Source organism: Meleagris gallopavo, chromosome 4 (assembly GCF_905368555.1).
Source record: "Meleagris gallopavo chromosome 4, MGAL_WU_HG_1.1, whole genome shotgun sequence".
NCBI classification, from domain to species: domain Eukaryota; kingdom Metazoa; phylum Chordata; class Aves; order Galliformes; family Phasianidae; genus Meleagris; species Meleagris gallopavo.
In genome coordinates this window covers 33,680,199-33,701,299 of record NC_139407.1, presented here as the reverse complement: position 1 = coordinate 33,701,299, position 21,101 = coordinate 33,680,199, and the positions used below count along the sequence as shown (strand labels likewise).

Below are 21,101 nucleotides of genomic sequence, written 5' to 3'. Positions count from 1 at the left end.
ATATGCTCAGGTTGTTCACCTAGTATAGAAGTGCCAATGGCAGTCAGCAGAATTTTTTCTGATTTTTCACTCTTCACAGTGGATTCATAAAGCAAATTATTAGTAATACTACTTTGGAAGTATGTAGAATATAAACAATTCTGTACATCAACTTCAAATTAAACCAAAAGCTTTGTTTAGCTTTCTTATTTGTATGTTTCAAAGAAGAGTGTGTGAAACTTCAAGAAATTGTCTCGTCCGTTCCCTTTTTCTAAGGACAGATAGACCTGTGTACAATTATATAATTTGGGGGGGCTGCTGATCTAATTTCTAAGAAGCTGCCTAGTATTCTAAAAGCAATGACAGAAACAAAATCCTGGTAGCCTCCTGTTTATATGAGGTTTGGATGCAAAGACATTAAAGTAATGTCTATTAACCAACCCAGCTGCAACCAGCCATCCTTTGTTTTTATATGCTGATCCGTGGCATCTTGTTACAACAGAACAAAAAAAGATGTCAGTAATTTATCTTCACTTGAATTCTGAAACAGTAAAAGAGGTGATGAATTCTAGAAATGAACATGGTCTTCAAAGAGTTGTTGCTCAATTCTAGAATAATTAAAAAAAAAAAAGTTTGATATAGTAAGATGTTCCAGATGTAATTTCCAAAATGTAACTTAAGCAAAGAGGCTTTTAAAAAAAAGGAATATAATGATGAGAATAGGGGAATTTATAGGATCTGTCATTTAGTAGCAGAGACCAAATTTGTTGAGGGGAAAGAAAAGGAGTAAAATCCAGGGCAGATTTGAGGCTGGTGGTAAAGACCATGGATTAGGACTGTAGCACGTGGAAGCTCTATTAGTTTGCTGATTTTTATTTACTTATTTTTTTAATTTCTTTTTTCAGAATGTCACCTTGACATTCTTGGCTTTAGGTTAAGTGTCTAGTTGAAGTTTAATCTCAAATTAAATTTTATGACTGGAATGAGACCCTCTTGAGTGTGAGTCATGCCACCTTTCTCCCTGTACTGCCAAAGGAGTAGCAGTGAGCAGCTTACTCATTTAAAAGCAAGGTGAGGTAAATGCTATCCATGGTGTATGCCTTCACTGAATGCCAACAGTAGTTTCTTTTCAGTAATTTAGTTTTAACCCTCCATTCCATGTTTTCATGCAAGCGTCTGTGCAAAATCTAAGATTCAACTTGCTCTGTATGTCAAGCAGCTTACTTTCCTGGTTATATGAGCTACTTGAGTTTTGGTCACATTGGATCCATCTTCCAGTAAGGAAAAGACAAAGTCATACAAGTCTTTCTCTTCTGTCTTTTCCTCATTGTTCAACAAAGCACAGGAATTACAAAACAGTTACAAAGCAGTGGAGCATCCAGTTGCAAAAAATTGGAGGTGTCTTTCTAAATCTTTTTTGTTAACCACCTGAAGTCTCTTCAGAGTGAAGGCACACCCAGATGTTTTTCTGCACTTCAGTTTTCCCATAAAAAGAACAATAAATCTGAGTTAAATATGAAGTACATACAAGTGGAAAACTTCTGTTACAAAGGTCAGTTAGTGTAATTAATAGAGGTACTTTAAATGCAAGTATTGCTCGATTTGCTACTCTGCTTCAGACGAAGGAGATTGGTAATTATCAAGTGCGAGTTAGAAGTAGTCTGTTCTCTGGCAGCTGCATTCCTTTTGGGTTTGTCCTTCTGGAATCTTTGAGAAGCCTTGGAGTTAGAAATAGGTTACCAGCTCTTAATCAACTAAAGTAAAAATTACTTTGGGGATTAACAGACCTAATTCTGTTCTTTTCTTTTCTTTTCTTTTTGTTTTAACATGTTTTTCACTTGACTGCTGTTTCTTTTTTTCTTTTTTTCTTTTTTAACCTCCTGTCACAGTTCATATTTGAACTGTTGTCAGCTTTCTGCTAAGCCAAAGATAGTCTATTTTTCTCAGGCTACAAGAACTTAGGAAATAATTTTGGATTTGAGAGTAACATTTTCAGTGTTCAGGAAATTTAAGTTATAGTTCATGGTCTGGAAAAGGAACATAGTATGGCTTCTGTGGGTCGTTTTGAAAATCTTAAAATAAGAGATTGTGTGGAATAATGACAGTTATTATTTGATCTATGAAATTTAACTTACTGGATGACAAGAAATGACAGTGAAACATATGGTTCCTGTAGCAGACCCTCAATAGGCCAGTTTTTCTAACTAGGTAATGGAAGAACAGTGAAGAATCTATGCTTTTCTGAGCTTCCGATTTCCCTATTTTTCTCCCTTTTACACCTTTCCTCTGGAAACACCCATCTAAATGTTCCATCAATATCAAATTATTATTTTTTTTAATTGTAGGAAGAACATTATGCTTTGTAGTTTTAATAGGTAATAGTTTTATAGTCTTAATAGGTAAGGCTTTTATCCAGGTCAGTATACTTTAAAAATATTTTAATTCATTTAATCTTTCAACAGCGACAATATTGTCTTGTGGATGGATTATCTACCTAACTTATTATAATTCCCGGAACATTGGACTAATCTTAACATTGGTTCTTAACAGACTATATAAACATGGCTACATCCATATTGGTAAGTTATGATTGCATTAATGCTGTTACGTGTTCATTTACTGCTTTTTATTATACTTTGATTTGATAAAAACCAGCTATAGCTAAAATAAAAGCACTCCCATGTTAAGGGATCAGCATGGATTTAATGTTTGTTTTTTTTTGTTTTTTTTTTTTTTTAAAGTTCAATATCATGCTTTAAGTGTAGGTAGAAACCCCATGGCAGGGGGTCAGAATTTGAGCCTCCCGTAAGGTCCATTCCAGCTTGAGCCATTCTGTGAGAAACACACAATTGTTCATGGATGTCTTATTTTATATTAACATTCACTTGATGAAGTTTTAGTGTCTGTTTTAGGCTTTATACTTTTATGTACATAAAATCTGTACAGTTTCTATTACCTTTTTCAGAAGCCTGTAATGAAAATAATCAGTTTCTCTGAAAGGAACAGGCTGGCATGAGCCCAGGATCTGCTTGAATTAGCCTGCTGGTTTGATTTTAAGGGGGACAGTTTTCTGCTCTCCTATGCCTCTAGGGGTGGTTATACAGCATCTGAAGCATGGGTAGCAGCTGCTAGGGGGGCCTGAAGAAGCACGCTCAAGTCTTGACTCCTTGTTGTAGCAGTGTCCTTGCTTTCCAAAGAAGGTATCAGAACAACTAATGATATTAATCTGTACTAGGAACACTGTATCTTGAATTTATGCTAGCTAGAACATTCCCGTCAAAATCCATTAACTTAAATAAATAAATAAAATTTAAAATACTTTTGAATAAGGTCAGTACAAATCACTTGGGCACTCACCCACATTTCAGAAATATCTGATTCTGAGACAAAGCCCACGACCTCACTCTGATTGCACTTTTAACTTCTTTTCATTTATTCTTCCATGCCTTTCTCTCTCTGCTTTCTGGAATGACTACTTTAGTTGTGGACTTTTAATGCAACTATTGATCATAAATACTGTGAAAATTTAAAATAAAACGAGAGAAAACAATCTTACACATACCCATCTGCCACAGAGGTTATCTCAAGACTTTAAGAACTGTAATCTGAACCATTTTCAAATCTGAGTTTTTAAACAGAGATACAGAAAATCTTACTGACTGCTATAAGATTTTATTAAAATTTATGGTAAAATTACTATTAAGTAAAGACAACTAGACATAGCTGTCAAAATATATGGTGTTCTTCATGAACTTAATCAGTAGGAAGAACATAACATTAAATTCCCATGATTAACAGCTTACCTTCAATTTATTAATGCGACGGAGCTTTTTTTGTTTGTTTGTTTTTTGTTTTGTTTTGTTTTAAAAAGTCATGGTTTTCTTAACTATGTCTGACTGGAGTGAAAAGCATTAGGAAAAATATAGGCTATTGCTTTGCCTTCTGGTCTTTTTGTATTTATTAATCCTTTTCTGCTGTAAACACAATTTGTCACTACAATTGCACTGAAAACTTGATAGCCATTTAAAATATGAAAAATTCTTCAGGCAAGAATCTTTGTTTCCCTAATTAAAGTCTTGCATACAGTGGCTTCATACTAAAAATGTTCCAAATGTCTTCCTTAAATTGTCTCCCAGGCTTTTCAAGGCATGTAGGCATCCCCGAGTGACTGACATCTCTCTGATGGTCTGTTGTATTCGTGGATGGTGCCAAACCTGGCAGCTCTTAGGGCTGTGTACTTTTTGTCTTATATATCCTGAACTTCTGACTTCCCTTCTCCTCTGAAAGTTGATGCCTTTTTGAAGGGAAAGCTCGAGATACCAAGCAAACACAATTCAGATGATTGAACACTGCATCCTTCTCATACAGAACATAAAGTGTCAATAAGTTGAGGCTAATGCCTGTAATCTCTTTCATGTTAGGTTCATTTTCGTTCTCTGTGCTGTCTGGAAAAGTCATGGTTCGCGAAATCTATTTCATCACAGAAGACATGTCTATCAGGTACAGATTTCCAAGGGAGTCATTGTTCTAATGTATGTCTAAGTATTGTAATTAAAATGCCATTTTACCAGTGAGTAATATGGATATTTATAAATTTTAAAAATAAGCAGACTCTTTTGATGATAGTATTTTGACATTGTTAGAGGTAGACATGTTGTTTGCTGATTTTCTGTTTGAGCATTATCAGTTGAAACAGTGTGCTGGATAAGATTCTAGTTGTCCTTAATATTTGTAAATGAAAATATTCTGGAGTTTGAAAAAAACTATTTTTTAATAATGTCTTTTCACTCCATGCTTTTGCTCTTACGTCTTGAAGATTCATTTTGGTCAAGTAGTTTGCCTTAATACTGGAACTGAGAATAATTTGTTTCGTGAACTACAATCTAGCAAATAGTTCATAATGTTTTTTTCTGATCATAATAGTTGGAAAATATTGAGTAGACAATGGCTGTAGAGTTCTGTACAAGTTTGACTAATAGGGTAATTGTGTAATATTATACTGTGAGACATTAATTTCTTTGTGCTTTGATACTGCTTGTTCACTATTGAAACTGCACTGCTCTGCAGTGCATAAGGCAGCATGTCAAGAAGCTGCTGAAAGAATTTTGGATGATTAATCTTTTAATTCCTGTTTTATCTACTTTAATTTAGAATCCAAGATGGATTTATCATATTTCGCTGGTGGAAGATGTACAACCCTAAACAGAAGCAGCATGGTAAGTATTTCAGAAGGGCTTCCAACTTTAAGTTCAGTTTACATATTGTCTTCATAAAAGTACTTCCTTTGCACAAATGCATGCAAGTTGTTGATTTGCTAATATGTACCTGGACTATGTTGAAACATCAGGAGGTTCTTTAAGTTGGCTCATTGATATTAACACAATAAAATAAATACAGGACTTATAATCAAGGACGCAACCTTCTCAAGACAAACATGATCAATCTTAATAGTAGCCTTCATTAGCTGTAGTCTAAGCATAATTGACTCTGTACTGAGGTTTATAACCGTGATAAATAGAGATTCTGTTGTTCTGAACTGATTTTAGTTTTCAAGATTTGCTATTGTGTCAGTATTTTAGTAAAATGTTACAATAAGGGATGCTCATAACTTGTCTTGCTGATATCTGTGGTCAAGGAAGTGAGGAAAAACACATTTATTTTTCTTTCTTATCTACAACTGAAGAGGGAGGAATAACACTGAGTAGAAGAGATTGATTCTCTCTGCAGAATACACTTTGAGAAAACACAAACAACCCTGTGACGTGTTCTTAGACATTTATAGGATTAGAATCTAGTTGGATGGATGTCTCAAGTGCTGCCTCCCTTGAATTTTGAAGCATCACAGTTCCATTGCTAGTTCAAGGAGGTACAGAAATAGCATTTGTATGCCACTGAGGAGGGCACTAATAGAGAAGATAACTGAACTTTGGTGGCCTTTCTCCCCCTCTGCCTCTCTCCTTTGGAAGTGGCCTCTGATGGTGCAAATTAAAGCCTCTTAGATTTGCCAGGGAGTTTGTACAGCTGTTGCTTATTCAGTACCAGCTCAACAGTGATAAGAGTAGTATGTGCATGTTATGCAAGTAAATGAGACACCTTTCAAAATACTGAGATAAATTAGAGCAAGTTGCTCACTTTTTTTTTTAATTGAGGCATTGCATGATAAGATACATGATTCAAGTTCTTTATACTGTAAGATGAGTAATTCAGAAAGTAGAACTAACCCTTAAAGTTAATTATGTTCTTGTAACTACAGGTTACCATGCAACAGGTATTCATAGAATTTTTTTCGTCTGAATGTTAGAACATATTTCTCTAGTGGCTCAAAGAATGGAAAATAAATTGAACTTAGACACAGCTGTTCTTACTGCCTGTCTTTGGTGGTATTTTTGCTTGTCAGTTTTTGAATGCTTTAATCATTACTGCTAGTACTTAAGATTGCCTACTTAGCAGACAGATAATCCAAGTAATTGAGAAGGTCAGAGGTCTACGTGTTTGATAACAAAAAAAATTACTCTCTTAAAGAAATACTGTTCCTCCTAGGAAAAATAACCTTGCTTATTTTACATTGTAACTACTTAGCAGAGATTATTTTATTTTTAAATGGAAAATTAAAATCATTGATGACTCTTAGCCTATTGAAATATATTCTTCCCAATACTTTTTAACCTACTTAATCAAAGCCTAAATACTAAACCACATCGTTAAGGCTAAGAGATGAAACATTCCTACAGGAAAATGCATGGTCTGAATCTGGGCTAATAAACATTTTGAAACCCCACTGTATTCTTACAAAAACACAAACTTGAAGTCTTATAAGATTTTTGCCTGAAAAGTGTACATCTCTTGAAGGCTTACATATAAGCAGTAATGATTAGTTTGTGTTTTTATATAGGGCTTTTTGTGTGTGTGTGTATGTTGTTGGTCTTGTTTACAATTGTTCTACAACTGAAGCATTGGGTAGTTCTAACAATTGCATGAAACAGGAATGGGAATTAGTTGTTAATAGCGATGATTGACTTAGTCTTGTTATTATAGGTTTGATGGGACCTCATGGGACCTCATTGTATTTTTATGCTGACATATTTAAGGATGTTAGAAGATGTTTCCTTTTTTTTTTTGTTCATTAAGGCAAGGCTAGTGAAGGATCAGGAAGTACTTGGAGGTTTCACTAAGGCTTTTCAGCTGAATAGCTCCCAGCATACACCAATATATTTGGGATCATTTGTCCCCAGATGTGGAGCTTCATGAGGTTCCTGTTGCCCCATTTCTCTGCTTTTATTTTGAGGTTTCTCTGGATGGCAGCCTGACCTGCTCATCCAGATTGCTAATGATGTTAAACAGGACTGGACGCAGTATTTGCCCCTGGGCTCCCTGATGGTTACTGGCTTCCAAGTAATCTTCTCACAACTGATTATCATACTCTGGGCCCAACCATTTTGGCAGTTGTCAACCTACATGTCTGTCTACTTATCCAGGCTATGTCTCAACAGCTTGTCTCCAAGGGCATTATGGTAGACAGTGTCCAAGGCCTTAGTGAAGTCTAGATAAACAAAATCCACTGCTACCCTCATATTTGCCAGAGCAAGAGGTGCTTTTTCCTCATGTACTAGGGCAAAGGATGGATTGCTCTTATTGGGACGGTTTGATGTGTGGATACGTAACATAAGGAGGCAGATATGTTTTATTAGTGAAGAGAATGCATTTAATAAAGTCAGTGTCTCTAAACTTCAGCTCTTGGATGCATACATACACTATGGGCTGCAGTGTTTTTCCTCTTGACACTGACCCCAGCAGCAGTGTTAGCTTCTTCATTTCTACTGTCTTGTGGGAAATATTAACTTCAGTTTCATGTGAATGCTGTAACAACCATTAATGCTTCTGTTTCCTAAGGTTTGTTTGACTTACAAAGACCAGATCAGATTTTAGAGCAGCTCAGGTCTCTTGAGTAAATGTGTAATGGGCATTCTTTCAACTGGGTAATGAGGGGGAAATTGTGCGAGCTTTTTCCTCACATGAACTACATAACTAGGCCACACTATCTAAGGCAAAAGTATGTCAAAGTATGTCACAAAAATCTCTGCATGCAAGTAGCGGATGTTAAACTTACTTTTAAGTATTAAAGAGGCAAGCCGATACTGCAGTTAACATTTTACATTTGTGAAAATGTTGACTGATTACATAAAATATGCCGCTTCCTAGTTCTGTGTGCTTTTGCTTTCTGTTTCTAATTAAAAGAAAGCATCTTTTCAATTTAGACCTTCTGTACTGCAGAGCTTTGTTAGGAAATCTTTCAGTTTTGGGGATCGAATTGATATTGAGTAGTGCTGAAAGGAGAGTTTGGCAGTGAGGATTTAGTGCTTCGAGTGATTTTTTATTTTTTTTTTTAATTTGTTTTTATATATGAGACCAAATAACTTGCATTTACTGTTCTGTACAGCTCCTTCCTGGGTTTATTTTTGCATTGTGACCTGAGGGTGGAATTGCCTTCAGATTTCCCGTTCTGTATACAAGTGTTGTATTTGCCAAGTTTCACTGATTTGCTTGAAACGGCATATTTATTTTGTGCGGTTTTTGCTGTTTCTTCATATATAGTTCAGTAGCTGTTCACTACTATGAAGATTGTTTTAGCAAAGTCTGTACATCTATAAAACTAAATATTGCAAGGGGTTGTTGAGATGGAATGAGGGATTTTTTCTTACTCTTCATTTAAGATCCAAAGGCAGAAACAAGACTGTATATTATGGTGAATGACTTTGAATTTCATGTGTACAACCGTTCTGAGCTTTATGGACAACTTCAAGAGCTATTTGGCTTGGATCCCACAATAATTCCAGCCAAGAAAGATGATGAAAAAGCACAAGTGAATGGAAGGCAGAGAACACATACCAATCTTGAAAGGTAAATTATTATTCATTTTGTTACTTTGTTGATGTTTTGTTCTATGAAGTGCTGAACTAATTGGGTAATGTTTTCTTAACGTAAGCTCTGAAGACCAAATGGCTGAAGCACAGGAGAGAGAGAAATTGCACTGACAAGTATGACAGTTTAAATCTTTTTCCTTTCCTCAGTCTTCCCACTACAATAATTAAAAAAAAAATGGCCAAACAAACCAAATACCCCTTGCTTAATCATCAGAGATGGGTTGAAAAATCTATTTGAAGGACTGTGGAAAGAGAGAATGTGTTGAAAAGGATTGTTTGCAGAACAATAACGGTGTTGCTCAGTAGAAGTAATAATCCCTCAAGATACTGAATGTGAGGATCTGTGTAATGTTGGGAGGGCATACTGGTTTTTGAGTCTTACACTCAGAGTGATTTCTTGAGTGGATTTCTTTTTTAGCGGTATGTGTCTGTGTGTAGTTACACAAACCTTAACTATTTCATTCTTCTTTTTGGGTACTCTATAAAACAAGGTGTGGGCTTCTCTGCATAACTTAACTTATTTGTAGTGGTGTTATGTATTCAACTGTAGGCCTAAATTATGTAGTGGGCTGCTTGCAGTGTGCTGTGACTATGTTGAGTCTTGGTAGGGGCTGCATCTCTGAACCAGTCTCTTCATATTTTCTTGTTTACACTCTTACTGACACATACATGAAGGACTTCTGCCTTTGCTAAGTGACAGATCACAAATCAAAGACTTAAAAGGATTATTTGAAGTGTATTTGGGAAAAAACCCAAGTTCCTCAAGCACGATGTACTTGTTTTCTTGTTTTCTGCCTGTGTGAGCTCACGGTATACCAGCACCTGAGGTCTTTGATGTACAAGGTTCATGTTGCTCTTCCAGGCTCTGGTGTGGAGTCTGCAGTATGCAGCTAGAAGATTTCTTAGAGGAGGTACTCTTGTGGGAAGAAGTGTTTTCAAAGAGCTGTGCAGTAAAGATCCCTAGAATAAAAGCGTAGTTTATTTTTCCATAGAAAAGGCTGAATGATTAAAACCATTTTTTCCACAGTGTAAAAGTGAAAACAGAATCTCAAGACCCTTCTTCTTCGTGGAGATCACTCATTCCTGTTATTAAAGTCAATGTGAGCACGGTAAGTGGGAAAAATGTTCCTGTTAATGAAATTATTTAGTAGTACATGCATAAAAAAATAGATTTGCAACTCATTTTTCTCATTTTTCTTGAACGTTCTTTTTTGTGTTTTTGTTTTCCTTCATGCTTTGTGTAAGTTTTGGAATGACATCACCACCCCCCACCACCACTTTCCTTATACAGTCATAGATCTTCCTGGCACGCATAAAAACAAAGTCATATTTTCCATTTTGAGAAATAATGTGTTTCTTAGGCTTGTGATGACTTAAAAAATGTCACAAAATAATTAAGCTAGGTAATGGGTGTTATGCATTTTTATTATTAATTTTTGTTTCTGTGCATCTTTTACTAGTTTTTGAAACACTGTTTAAAAGTTACTGCTGTTTCACAAAAAACAGAGAAACTGTTATTGTTGTAATAGGAAATAAAACATTTGGAGTTTGAATGTGCAAGGCAAAGTTTTATTTATGTACAGATTATGGCTAAGATTCAGATATCCAGTCTTTATTTACTTAGGAATGGTTAAACTATATTATTACGGGTGAATTATAAATAAATATATATGTAAAAAACAGTGCATTAGAAGTAATTGGTTATCTTCTTAATTTAGGGTCGCTTGGCATTTGGGAATCATTATCAACCACAAACACTTTGCATTAACTTCGATGATGCTTTTTTGACATATACCACAAAGCCACCTTCCAGCCACCTTGATCAGTTTATGCATATTGTGAAAGGAAAATTGGAGAATGTTAGAGTCATGCTGGTTCCAAGTCCAAGATACGTTGGTCTTCAAAATGATGAGTAAGTTCTATTGAAGTTTCTGTTAAGATTCTTTATTATTTCCAAATTTATTATAAGAAAATCAAGTAAAGAAAGTTGAATGCATTCCTGTGGCTTTTCTTAATGTGTTGAGATGATTGGCATTTCTACACACCGAAGTTTTTAAATGTTGAAACAATTTCATTTATGCGGAAAAGTACTGTTTTTCTATCTCGATCTAGATTTTTTTTTTTTTAAGATATTCTTCTCTATGATTAATGTTCTGCATTCAGTTATTTTTCTTCATTCTGTGTGTATCAAGCTGGGTGCAGGCTCTGACAGCTATAACACTTTAGGATAAATGCAATAGTTGAGATATTTTGTTCTGTAGATACAGTTTGCATATAGTTTGGAAAACATTTTTAAGAAATTTAAAAACAAAAGCAGGGAAGAGGCGCATGGTACCTGATGTAGTAGAAATTGTGTTATATTCTGAAGGCAGATCCTTCTACCTGTGTGTGTTCTGCTTCCAGACAGCCAGGATTATGCAGCTTTAACAAACTGGAAGATACTAAGGCAAAGAAAAAAAACAGGTTGCTTGCATGAAAAAAATTGATACTAGGGTTCAGGTTTTATTGCACTTCAACCAGCTAGACATTTATGTGCATGCTATATGAAAACCTATTGCTATGGTATGAATCTCATAGCCAGAATTTTTCTGCGTTACGTTATTCAATGCTTGCAGTGCCGCATAGTCAACAGATAATTTGGACAAAGCTGCGGAATTTCAATCATTATTTCAGTCACAGGCATTATTTGCTCAACGAAAGTAATACATGCTATCCTTGGACAACTGCACATATGATTTTATGTTTAAGGATAATATCAATCAATAGCTTCTAAGCAACCGTATCCACAGAATGAATTATAACACTTCGAAATAAACTGTACTTCATTAGTCTGTACCTTAATCAGCTTTGTATCAGCCAGATACTGCCACCTATATAAAGTGCCTTTATGTATTTTCAACTTCAGATTGCACTCTGTGGGTGTATACAGAATATCTCGATTTTTGAACATGACGACAAAGGAAACTTCTTCAATTAATATTGAAAACAAGCTAACAAGATTAAAACAAAATAGGATTAAGATACTGGAACTATTAGCTTTTTATTCCTGCTTCCGCAAAGTGTTTTCCTTTTATGCAGTTGCTGTGCAGCTCCTGATAGCTGAAGGATACCATGTGTGCAGAAAACATGTGCCCTAATTTACTGTGTAGATTCAATAAATGACCCAGTTCACTGCTAAATGGGAGTGCTTTTGAATCTTGAGAGCCTGCCCTCTTTGCTTTTTTGGCTTAAATGTTAAGCGGTGTGTCTTAACATTCAGACAATATATGAATAGAAAACAGTAAAGTGATGATTAAATTTGTAACAGACTGACTAATCCATGCAAAAAGCAGACTTAATGGCTGTCATTTATTACAGACTCTTCAACACCTCCATCACTTTTTTTTGCAAGTGAACTCTCCAAAACCTAGGCTTTAGAAAGAAAAATGAGAAGTGCTAGATGAGGCCCTCCTTTTGAAGCCCTCTTGGTGGTACACTCAGTTGGAGAAGCTGACGCTACCTGCTTGACCTGCTTGTACAGAGATGCACATTTCAGATGCAGTGGCTCAAATGTGTGTTGTGGGGTGTGGGCAGAATGAACTGAGCTCTCTCCATGAACTACTGTCTAAGTATATCTAAGTACTTTTCTTCCCACTTCTATTCACAGACTGCTAAATAATTTTTTTATTTCAGATCCTACTCTATTTGCATCTCACTAGGGAGGCCAATTCAATTTTAGACAGAAACAAGAAATAATTGGAAAATTAAAGTGAAGAGGAAGTATTTCATCTTTCACTGCTGCTATTACTCTCAAAGTAAAATTGATCTGAAATTTCCCACTAAGTTGCTTATGAAGGACTGGCAGCACATGGGCTCTTCGTCTGCTGCCCCTCATATATTCCAAGCTTTACTGTGTTTGAAATGAGGTGCAGTGCAATAAGCAGCATGCTTCTGCCCCATTAGTCTTACACCATGTATTTTTGGATTTTCTTCTTTTCATTAGGAAGTGCAAACATACAGAAGTGACTGAAAATCGCAAAAGACATTTCTTGTAGTGAAAATACGATGGTCACAATATAATATTTTTTATTATTACAATAAAGTATTTTATAAATTAATATGGGATAATGCAAACAAATGACTGTAATATGCGAGCGTACTAGTGTTAGGAGAAATCTTACACGTATTTTGTATTTAGATCCTTCAAGTGAAACATTATTAAGCAAGAAGAGGGTTTGCTTTTACTGTTTTTGTTGTTATTGTTTTTTTTTTAAACTCATGGTCTAATTACTGAAGAGCTGAAGACGGCTGGTCCCTCTGGTTCAGAGTGCTATTTTAGTAAGAAATTATTAGCAGGTGAAAGAACATGATGTAGGACAAGGAGAAAGGAATTCTTGATAGAGAAGAAGCATTGAAAGTAGAACTTTAGTAGCTGTGACACGTGAGAAATGTCTTTGTGCCAAGAGAAAGCTTGTATCTTAGTACGTGAGATAACTAAAGCGTTTAGCTATTTTATATAGAAGTAATGATGTAATGATCAAATAGTTTCTGCAATTCAGGGTTGACACTGCCTAGCAATGTGACTTCTGCTTTTGATAAAGGGAGACAAGACCAGAGCATTCCTTGCTTGTTTTCTTAAGCATGTTTAGCTTTAGGTAGAAGGTAGACTAAGAAGCACAGCATGACAGGGAGGGAACGAGACTGTCTGAAGTATTAACCTGTACTTTTCACTTCAGAACAAACAAGATTGGGGCAGAGTGGTGTGTGCCTTGTGTGTCCATGTGCCTGGACCCTCCATGTCTTCCTCCTGCCCTGCTTGTAATGTCATGGGACCAAAGGGCAGTAGATGAAATGGCCTCTGGCTCTTATGGTCAATATGAAGTTGAGCTGCCAGCAGCCATTGTATAGACAAGTGGAGCTGCTGTCTTCATATTGCATCAAGCTGGAGTTTTTCCCACAAAACCTTCTTGGTCAGATGCCCCTTACAGCATATTTCCAGCATTGCAGGTCTCTTTGTTCAGCAAAAACTTAATGGGCATCAAAGGTCAAACAATAACAGCAAATTGCACTTAAGGGACTTCTGGAAATGGGTTTTAATGTATCCACGTGGTTTCCTGCTCAGAACTGGCTTTTCTTCAACCTACTTAAATGTGGACAAAACTGTATTAGTGCTTGTACTTGCTGTGTGGATATTGAGGAACTGCACAAAGCATATCCCCTTCTGTTCTCTGTAAATTTATAATGAGGCTTCTTTTTAGTATGTTTTATGATCTCTTGGGATCCGCAGACTTTTCCAGGAGTATAACATGTTGCTTATGGGTTAGAACTGGCATTTGGTTTGTTCAAGCTCCAATACTTTGGAATCTTCAAATGGGAGGATTTTCATGGACCTTACTGACATTTCCAACTGCCTGCATTTCCTCTGAAATGGAAAACTCCGGAGTTTTGCACAAATGTCTAGTAGGCTTATACAGATATTTTCAGTAAAATACTTCTTTAGAATGGCTTGCTTGATAGAGCGTTACTGATGATTCTTTAATACGTACTATTTGTAAGCTATGAGTGAATCTGACCCATGTTACTCTTTCATTATGCTTAACATGTCTTTGCACTTTTTTTTTTTCCATTTCAGACCACCAAGACTGATGGGTGAAGGTTTTGTGGTAATGCAGTCCAATGATGTTGACATCTATTATTATATGGATGAACCAGGTACCTTGTGTTAAATATCAAGTTTTAAGGGATGCAAAATGTTGACTGTATTTTTAATTGTCTGGGATTGTTAGATAATTTATTTTCATGCTGGAAAAATATAGTATTTTGAAGTGAGAGAAAAAAAGGCATTCTTAAGTAGTAGAATCACACCCTTATTTCTGAAAAATTAAAAAAAAAAAAATTCCCTCCAAATTCCACACAAACAGATTGAAAAGAGTTGATGAATATCATGTTTCAGAGAATATGAGATTTTTTTAACCACTTTCTTTTTAAGTGTTTCTATTTTAAGTGTTTTAACCACTTTCTTTTTAACCACTTTCTTGTCAGTGTTTAGATTGGACTATCTAGAAGGCCTAGGGAATCCCAAGGGTAGAATAACTGTACATGTAGAACTAAAAGTTTTATTGATGAGTATTAAATAGATGCAGAAGGTCAGTCAGCAGTGCCTTACATGAATTCACATGCAACATGCAACCAATGAGTATTGGTACTAAGGTTATTTTTGAAGCTGTGAATTTAAATTATTTTGGTTTCCAAAGGTAGTTTGGGGATGGAGACAGTTTATGGTCGATATGTATTACTGATTTTTTTTTTTTAGTTTTTATTGAAAGCTTATTTAATTGTTGATGCTTGAGTACTGTAGTGTCTGTCCTTTTCACTTTAAATCCAGTGCATTTTACTACCATATTATTTTGTTGGAGATTTTTTTCTTGTTGTTTGCAAAAGCTTTTATTTTGATTATACTTGAAGTGTATCTTGAATCTTTAATGAAGATAAGACAATAATTCGACAATCAACAACATAATTCAACTGTGATGTGTGTTGGTGGAAGATTGATGACTATTTTGGATGGTTATTGAATGACTGCTTGAACTTTTTTAGTAATCCTAGGTGTACTGTTGTAAGATTTTCCTCTTTATTTGCTTGTGTTGTCTGTGGAGATTATATTTTTTCTTCTTTCATCTTTGTTTTAAAACTTATTCTAACTTTGTAAGTAGGATTGAGATGTGAAAGTGGATGGATGAAGGCCTGAATTAGTAGAAAACACACTTAGCAGATAAAACTGCTTTTATTGCCAGCGTTTCAGTGACATTAGAAGCAAGTGCTTGAGAATATCCCAAGGATTTTGGGTCATTTTCTTGCTCTTCTTATGAGAGTCTGTATCAAACTGTGGCTTGATACCTACATACTACAGTGGTCTCAAAAAAAAAAAAAAAAACAAAAAAAAAACAACCAAGCAACCATACAAGGAAAACCCAATTTAATTGTATTGTGCTTTGTGGATGTTTTTCATGTTAATTTGAAGGAGCTTCATTTGATAATCTCTTTATTATATTATGTAACATAGGTCTTGTACCAGAGGAGACAGAGGAAAGTAATGATGGAGAAGCTAGCAATGAAGACAGCAAATTACAGGATCTGCCACCATGCTGGGGTTTGGACATTGTTTGTGGAAAAGGAACAGACTTCAACTATGGACCTTGGGCTGATAGGCAGAGGTATTATCATGATTTATGTTTTCAATTTTAATCTTTAGTATATCTTATTATTGTGCAAACATTATAGAGTCTCCAGACTCTTAAAATTTGTGTGGGTTACTCTATAGTCTTGTAAGGAAAAAAGAATTCTGTCACAATTGGTTAGAGTTAGTAAATTCACTGTTGTTTACTGTGTTGTCCTAAAGGTAGAATCTTTCTGTGAGATTTTATTATTAGATTAATAGTTTTTGTTCCTATTTTTTGGAACAATATAGTCTTATTATTTGTCAAGTGTTACATGCCTAAGGGTTTAATTTTTTTATTGATGTTATTTAAACTTGTCGAGTTCTTACTGGCTTATTTCTCTAAAGCTTATGGTTTGAAATACACTGCGTGTTGGTGAGAAAATCCATGAAAGTACAAATCTGGCTTTGAAAATAATGAGGTGTTATCATTTATCACTGCTTAACAGAATCAACCACTTGATGCAGTCTCCAAAGTGTTTATAATTTAGATATTTTAGTGATTAAAATATTAGGCTAGAGCTGTTCTTCACTAAGCTCTCTGTATTTTGTGCATGAATATTTCTATTGGAGACAGTGGGATTGTTTAGATAGTGAAAGACTGTTAAGTAACAGTGACATAGTCAGTACTTTCCCTTTTTCTCTCGTTAATTACAAATTAATACTTTTCTTGGCCTCTATTAATTCTCCTGTGAAACTGATGGCACTGACTGTCTCTTAAGAATGTGAGGATGGCAGATTAGTCATCAGATACACCAGTGTCTGTAGAACTTGAGAGAAAATGTTGATTTCTAGAACAAAATGTGAAGACAATGAATTATTAATGACAGTAATGCTTGTGATGGTATGCTTTTTATAATCTCAAGTGGCTAACCAGCATGTAGTTTGGTGCACAGTGTGCACAAGGTTCATAGGCATATGAACCATTCATACCTGGGAACACTTTCTCATCATGCTATGGATAGAAGATAGAATTTTGGAAAGTACCTGTAAGTTTTCAAAGCACTGATCTGTGGAAATTCTTTGGACTTTGTACTTCTCAATTCATGTAAGAGCTTCCACAAATACTGATCTTAACTACTCCATACAATAATGCTTTGGGTTACAGTGTCACTGTAGTGATTTTTGACTGTGTGCATATGATTGGCTTTTTTTTTTGTTTGTTTCTTATTGGAGTTGTGGTTTTGTTTCTTTTTGTTGTTGTTTTTGTTTGTTTGTTTTCCCCTGCTGGTGCTAACTTTTAAGTTGTCTTGGTGCTCAGGTGCTTGATACATGGGAACTGTTACTCAGCTTAAGGACTTGTTTCCTCAACTAAATAAGCTCTACTGTCTCTACTCCATCTCGGTGGCTTTTTTTTTTCCCAAGTATTTAGAAATGTAGGTTTCATTTTCTTTCCTTTCACAAGTCCTAAACATTTTGTACTTAGTTTCTGGAAATTACAGTGATCACTTATGCACAAACTGAAGCATAAACAGATTCCTTCCTGTTGCACTTGTCTGGTAGATTTGTAAACTAAGATTAGGAGTAAGAAGAATACCACAGTTTGCTATCTGAGTTAGATTTTTAAAAATCTTTTATGGTCTGTCTACTGTGGCTTTTATCCAATAGAGAGTTCTTATTAACAGAAGTTTTGGAGTTTTGTATTGGTACTGAGTTAGTCTCGTCATCAGGGAGCCTTGTAAACAAGCGTCCCTTCCTAAAGCATGTGTTGGTTGTCTGAAGCTCAGCAATTGGAAAATCATTAAGTGAACTGAATAAATAAATAAACATGTTTATATATATTTGTTCTGTAAATTAAAACAACTGTTTTGTCTTTCTTCCCCGCTAGGGATTGCTTGTGGAAGTTTTTCTTCCCACCAGACTACCAAGTTATGAAAATCTCTGAAATTGCTCAGCCTGGGAAACCCAGACAGATTCTTGCATTTGAACTGCGGATGAATATTATTGCAGATGCCACCATTGATTTGCTTTTTACAAAAAATAGGGTAAATAATGAAATCTTGTATGTAAAATGCTTTTTCAACTGTGATTCCACTGTGCTTTTTCGGTTTTACATGTTTTTACTTGTCTCAGGTGCTTATAAAAGCTAGGAGAAATTGTATTTATTTTCTGTGATTATAGGTGTATATTAGGATGAAACTTGCCCTGATGAAGACAGAATTTCTTCTGATATTGGATTAGTATCTGGTATTACTGGAGAGATGATAGCAGGAGAAAAAAAAGCTGCATATAGAGGGGGTTATAAATGGAGTGTAGCGTAAGTTCACTGAATGTCTGGTTTCCTTGCACAAAGATACTCCATCAGTAATTTTTTGTCAGTCATTGAGTTTTTTTTAACCCAGGTGCGAGGATAACAATAGCCAGATGCATTAAGTATACTGGTTGACACTGAGGGTCTGGAAATAATGCTTGTGGGTTTTTTTTGTTTTTATTTTTTGTTTTTTTTAATCCATGCAGGAAACAAATGCTGTCCATGTAAATGTTGGTGCAGGGTCATACTTGGAAGTAAATATTCCCATGACAGTTGGTGAAAATGGTGAGTTAAGGCTAGGATTAATTTGTTTTCTTAATTTTTTTTCCTGAACAGTTGTCTTAATACATATCAGCGTGTCTATCTTGCAGTGTTTTCTCTTGAATGTGAGGTAAATAAATATCCAAATGTAGTGTATCAGTATATACATACATATTTATATGTAAATACATATTACGTTTACACAAGGAAAGAAAAAGAGTTTCCTTATACATTTCACTGAAGTTGTTAAAGCATTTATGTATTTAAATAATTAAGTCATTTCCATATTTTATTTGGGTTGAGGAACCTAGATCAAAATTTCTAACTGCTAGAAAGTGCATCATTTAATGATGTGTGTATTTAAGCAAATGATTTATTCATTGTCTACTCAAAGCAGGAAGTCACCTTCAGTAGGGCTAGTGTGGCAGTTGAACTGTGCTGAGGAATACATTATGAAAAATAATTTAGTAATACTTCTTTAAAATAAACTTCGAAGTCTGAGATAAATGTAAGAAGTTGAAATAAATGTAAAGTTACACTGTTTTGTTTTGTTTGATTTACTCAGTTCGTTGAATGGTTTGTTGAATCCTTTCTGCCAGTTTGTTTGTTCTCTTGATTCTCTCTGGTATATTTGCATTTTCTTGTGCTAAGATTTCTGGAACCTAAGCCATACCATCCCTCCAAGAGAAGATAGTAAGCTGTTTGTTGACCAACAGGGGATGGAATTATCACAGTAGCAATTTTCACTACAACATTTCTTCGCTATTTGGGGACTGCTGAATTCACTGGTGATATCTTTTTTAAATATTTGTGTAACTATTATATTGGAACAGTGATTTTTGTATTTTTATCTACTAGGCTATTCACCTACAATTAAAGGGCAGCTTCTACACGTTGATGCCACCAGCAGTATGCAGTACCGGACTCTCTTAGAAGCTGAAATGCTAGCTGTAAGTTTGCATTATTAAGAACAAAGCTTCATTCTTTAAAGAATTTTTAATAAAGAGCATATTTGTTTGCTTATAGAGTTGATGTTCAGGATTGTAAACAGTGCAGAAGTACAACCTTTTAATGTTTTTTATAAGACATTGATACGTATGGAAGGTTTTATGTGAATTGAAACCTATGAGTGGGTTGCCTAGTTGACTTTGTAGCTGTGTGTTTGTATAGACTTTACCTTAGTAAATCATTACACTTGTAGCTGTGCTGAAGAATATTTGCATGTGTAGGTATTTCAAGGTACTTAAACGATACCGTATTCTCTTTCATTTGCCTAATATTCAACTTTGGAAATTCTGTCAACTACCTTTCTCACTAGTTTTTGAAGGACCTTTTTAGAGTGATGTTTTTGATGTCTAGTTTTTGAGCATCGTATTGGTTGTTCATATCGTACATCCAGTGCAACAGGCGTTGCATTTGTTGAGCCATAGCAGAAGTCTGTAGTAATACCTTTCCAAATAAATGAATACACTAGCACTTGACCTTCAAACTCAGAAAGACAGAGAGTGAGATTAAATTATTAAGGAACTGGAGAGGCCTTCTGTTCATCTCAGCAGGAAAAGTGTTTTAATTATTCAGCAAAGTACATATGTGAAAACTGCTGCGCTACAGGGTCAAACACTGTCATGTTTTCAACTAATTCTAATGCTTTAATATCTTGTTCACAGTTTCACATTAATGCCAGTTATCCCCGGATATGGAACATGCCACAGACATGGCAATGTGAACTTGAGGTTTATAAAGCAACGTATCATTTTATCTTTGCTCAGAAAAGCTTCTTTACAGGTAACTGCTTTACTGAATAAGTTATGTACCAAATTAAATGTTCTTTATTAGCCACTTCTTCAAACTTGCGGTTGCAGATACGGTGATTTCACATCTTCAGGAAAACAAATTATTTCTGAGGACCAAGTTCCCAATGCCTTCTGTGGGCTATTGGTGTCTAATTGCATTATATTCTTATATTTCAGTAGATACACTGAATAATTTAATTTTCTAACAGCTAAGTAAAATTTGATCTGCAGTTAGACTAAGCAATCTTATATTTAAGATGTGTGTGGGGGTTTTGTTGTTGTTGTTTTGTTTTTTTTTTTAACCAGAGCTATTGATTCATTTAATAATTGCCACTAGGATGTTGATTTCTCTGATATTTCTCTTCTTTGGCTGACTGATTTTTAGTTATTCAGGCTTAGGTCTTGTCTGAGTGGCTGACAGATGATGAGAGAAAGTAATTTGCTCCTTAGGATTTTGGCTTGTGAGGAAGAACACGTGTACATAAGACAACCCTGCATCACCAAACTGTTGCTGAATGTTCCAGCTGCAGAAATAGAAAGAAAATAGCCCTATCAGTGGGACACTACCTCCTCTAATTAGCTCTGCTGAGTGGAGGATTAATTAGTACAAGCATAGTGTGATGCTAATAAAGTTATATCCTAGTGAGACTAGAGTCATAATTTATAGAGTGCTGTTGTACACAATGTAATCAACCAATCTA

At 35.2% G+C, this 21,101-nt stretch overlaps 1 protein-coding gene across 11 annotated transcripts in view; it reads left to right on the top strand.

The window, feature by feature from the left end:
- The window catches only part of BLTP1 (bridge-like lipid transfer protein family member 1), a 108,759-nt gene that overhangs the window by 9,399 nt on the left and 78,259 nt on the right, over nucleotides 1–21,101 (top strand). For all 11 annotated transcript variants that reach the window (XM_085222797.1, XM_085222795.1, XM_085222796.1 and 8 more), the window contains exons 3-14: nucleotides 2,442–2,558; nucleotides 4,401–4,479; nucleotides 5,131–5,195; nucleotides 8,691–8,877; nucleotides 9,928–10,009; nucleotides 10,619–10,812; nucleotides 14,512–14,591; nucleotides 15,943–16,093; nucleotides 17,924–18,080; nucleotides 18,553–18,631; nucleotides 19,466–19,557; nucleotides 20,275–20,392. In XM_085222797.1, the coding sequence (XP_085078923.1) occupies nucleotides 2,442–2,558; nucleotides 4,401–4,479; nucleotides 5,131–5,195; nucleotides 8,691–8,877; nucleotides 9,928–10,009; nucleotides 10,619–10,812; nucleotides 14,512–14,591; nucleotides 15,943–16,093; nucleotides 17,924–18,080; nucleotides 18,553–18,631; nucleotides 19,466–19,557; nucleotides 20,275–20,392 (1,401 nt within the window). The remainder of the gene's footprint in view (nucleotides 1–2,441; nucleotides 2,559–4,400; nucleotides 4,480–5,130; nucleotides 5,196–8,690; nucleotides 8,878–9,927; nucleotides 10,010–10,618; nucleotides 10,813–14,511; nucleotides 14,592–15,942; nucleotides 16,094–17,923; nucleotides 18,081–18,552; nucleotides 18,632–19,465; nucleotides 19,558–20,274; nucleotides 20,393–21,101) is intronic.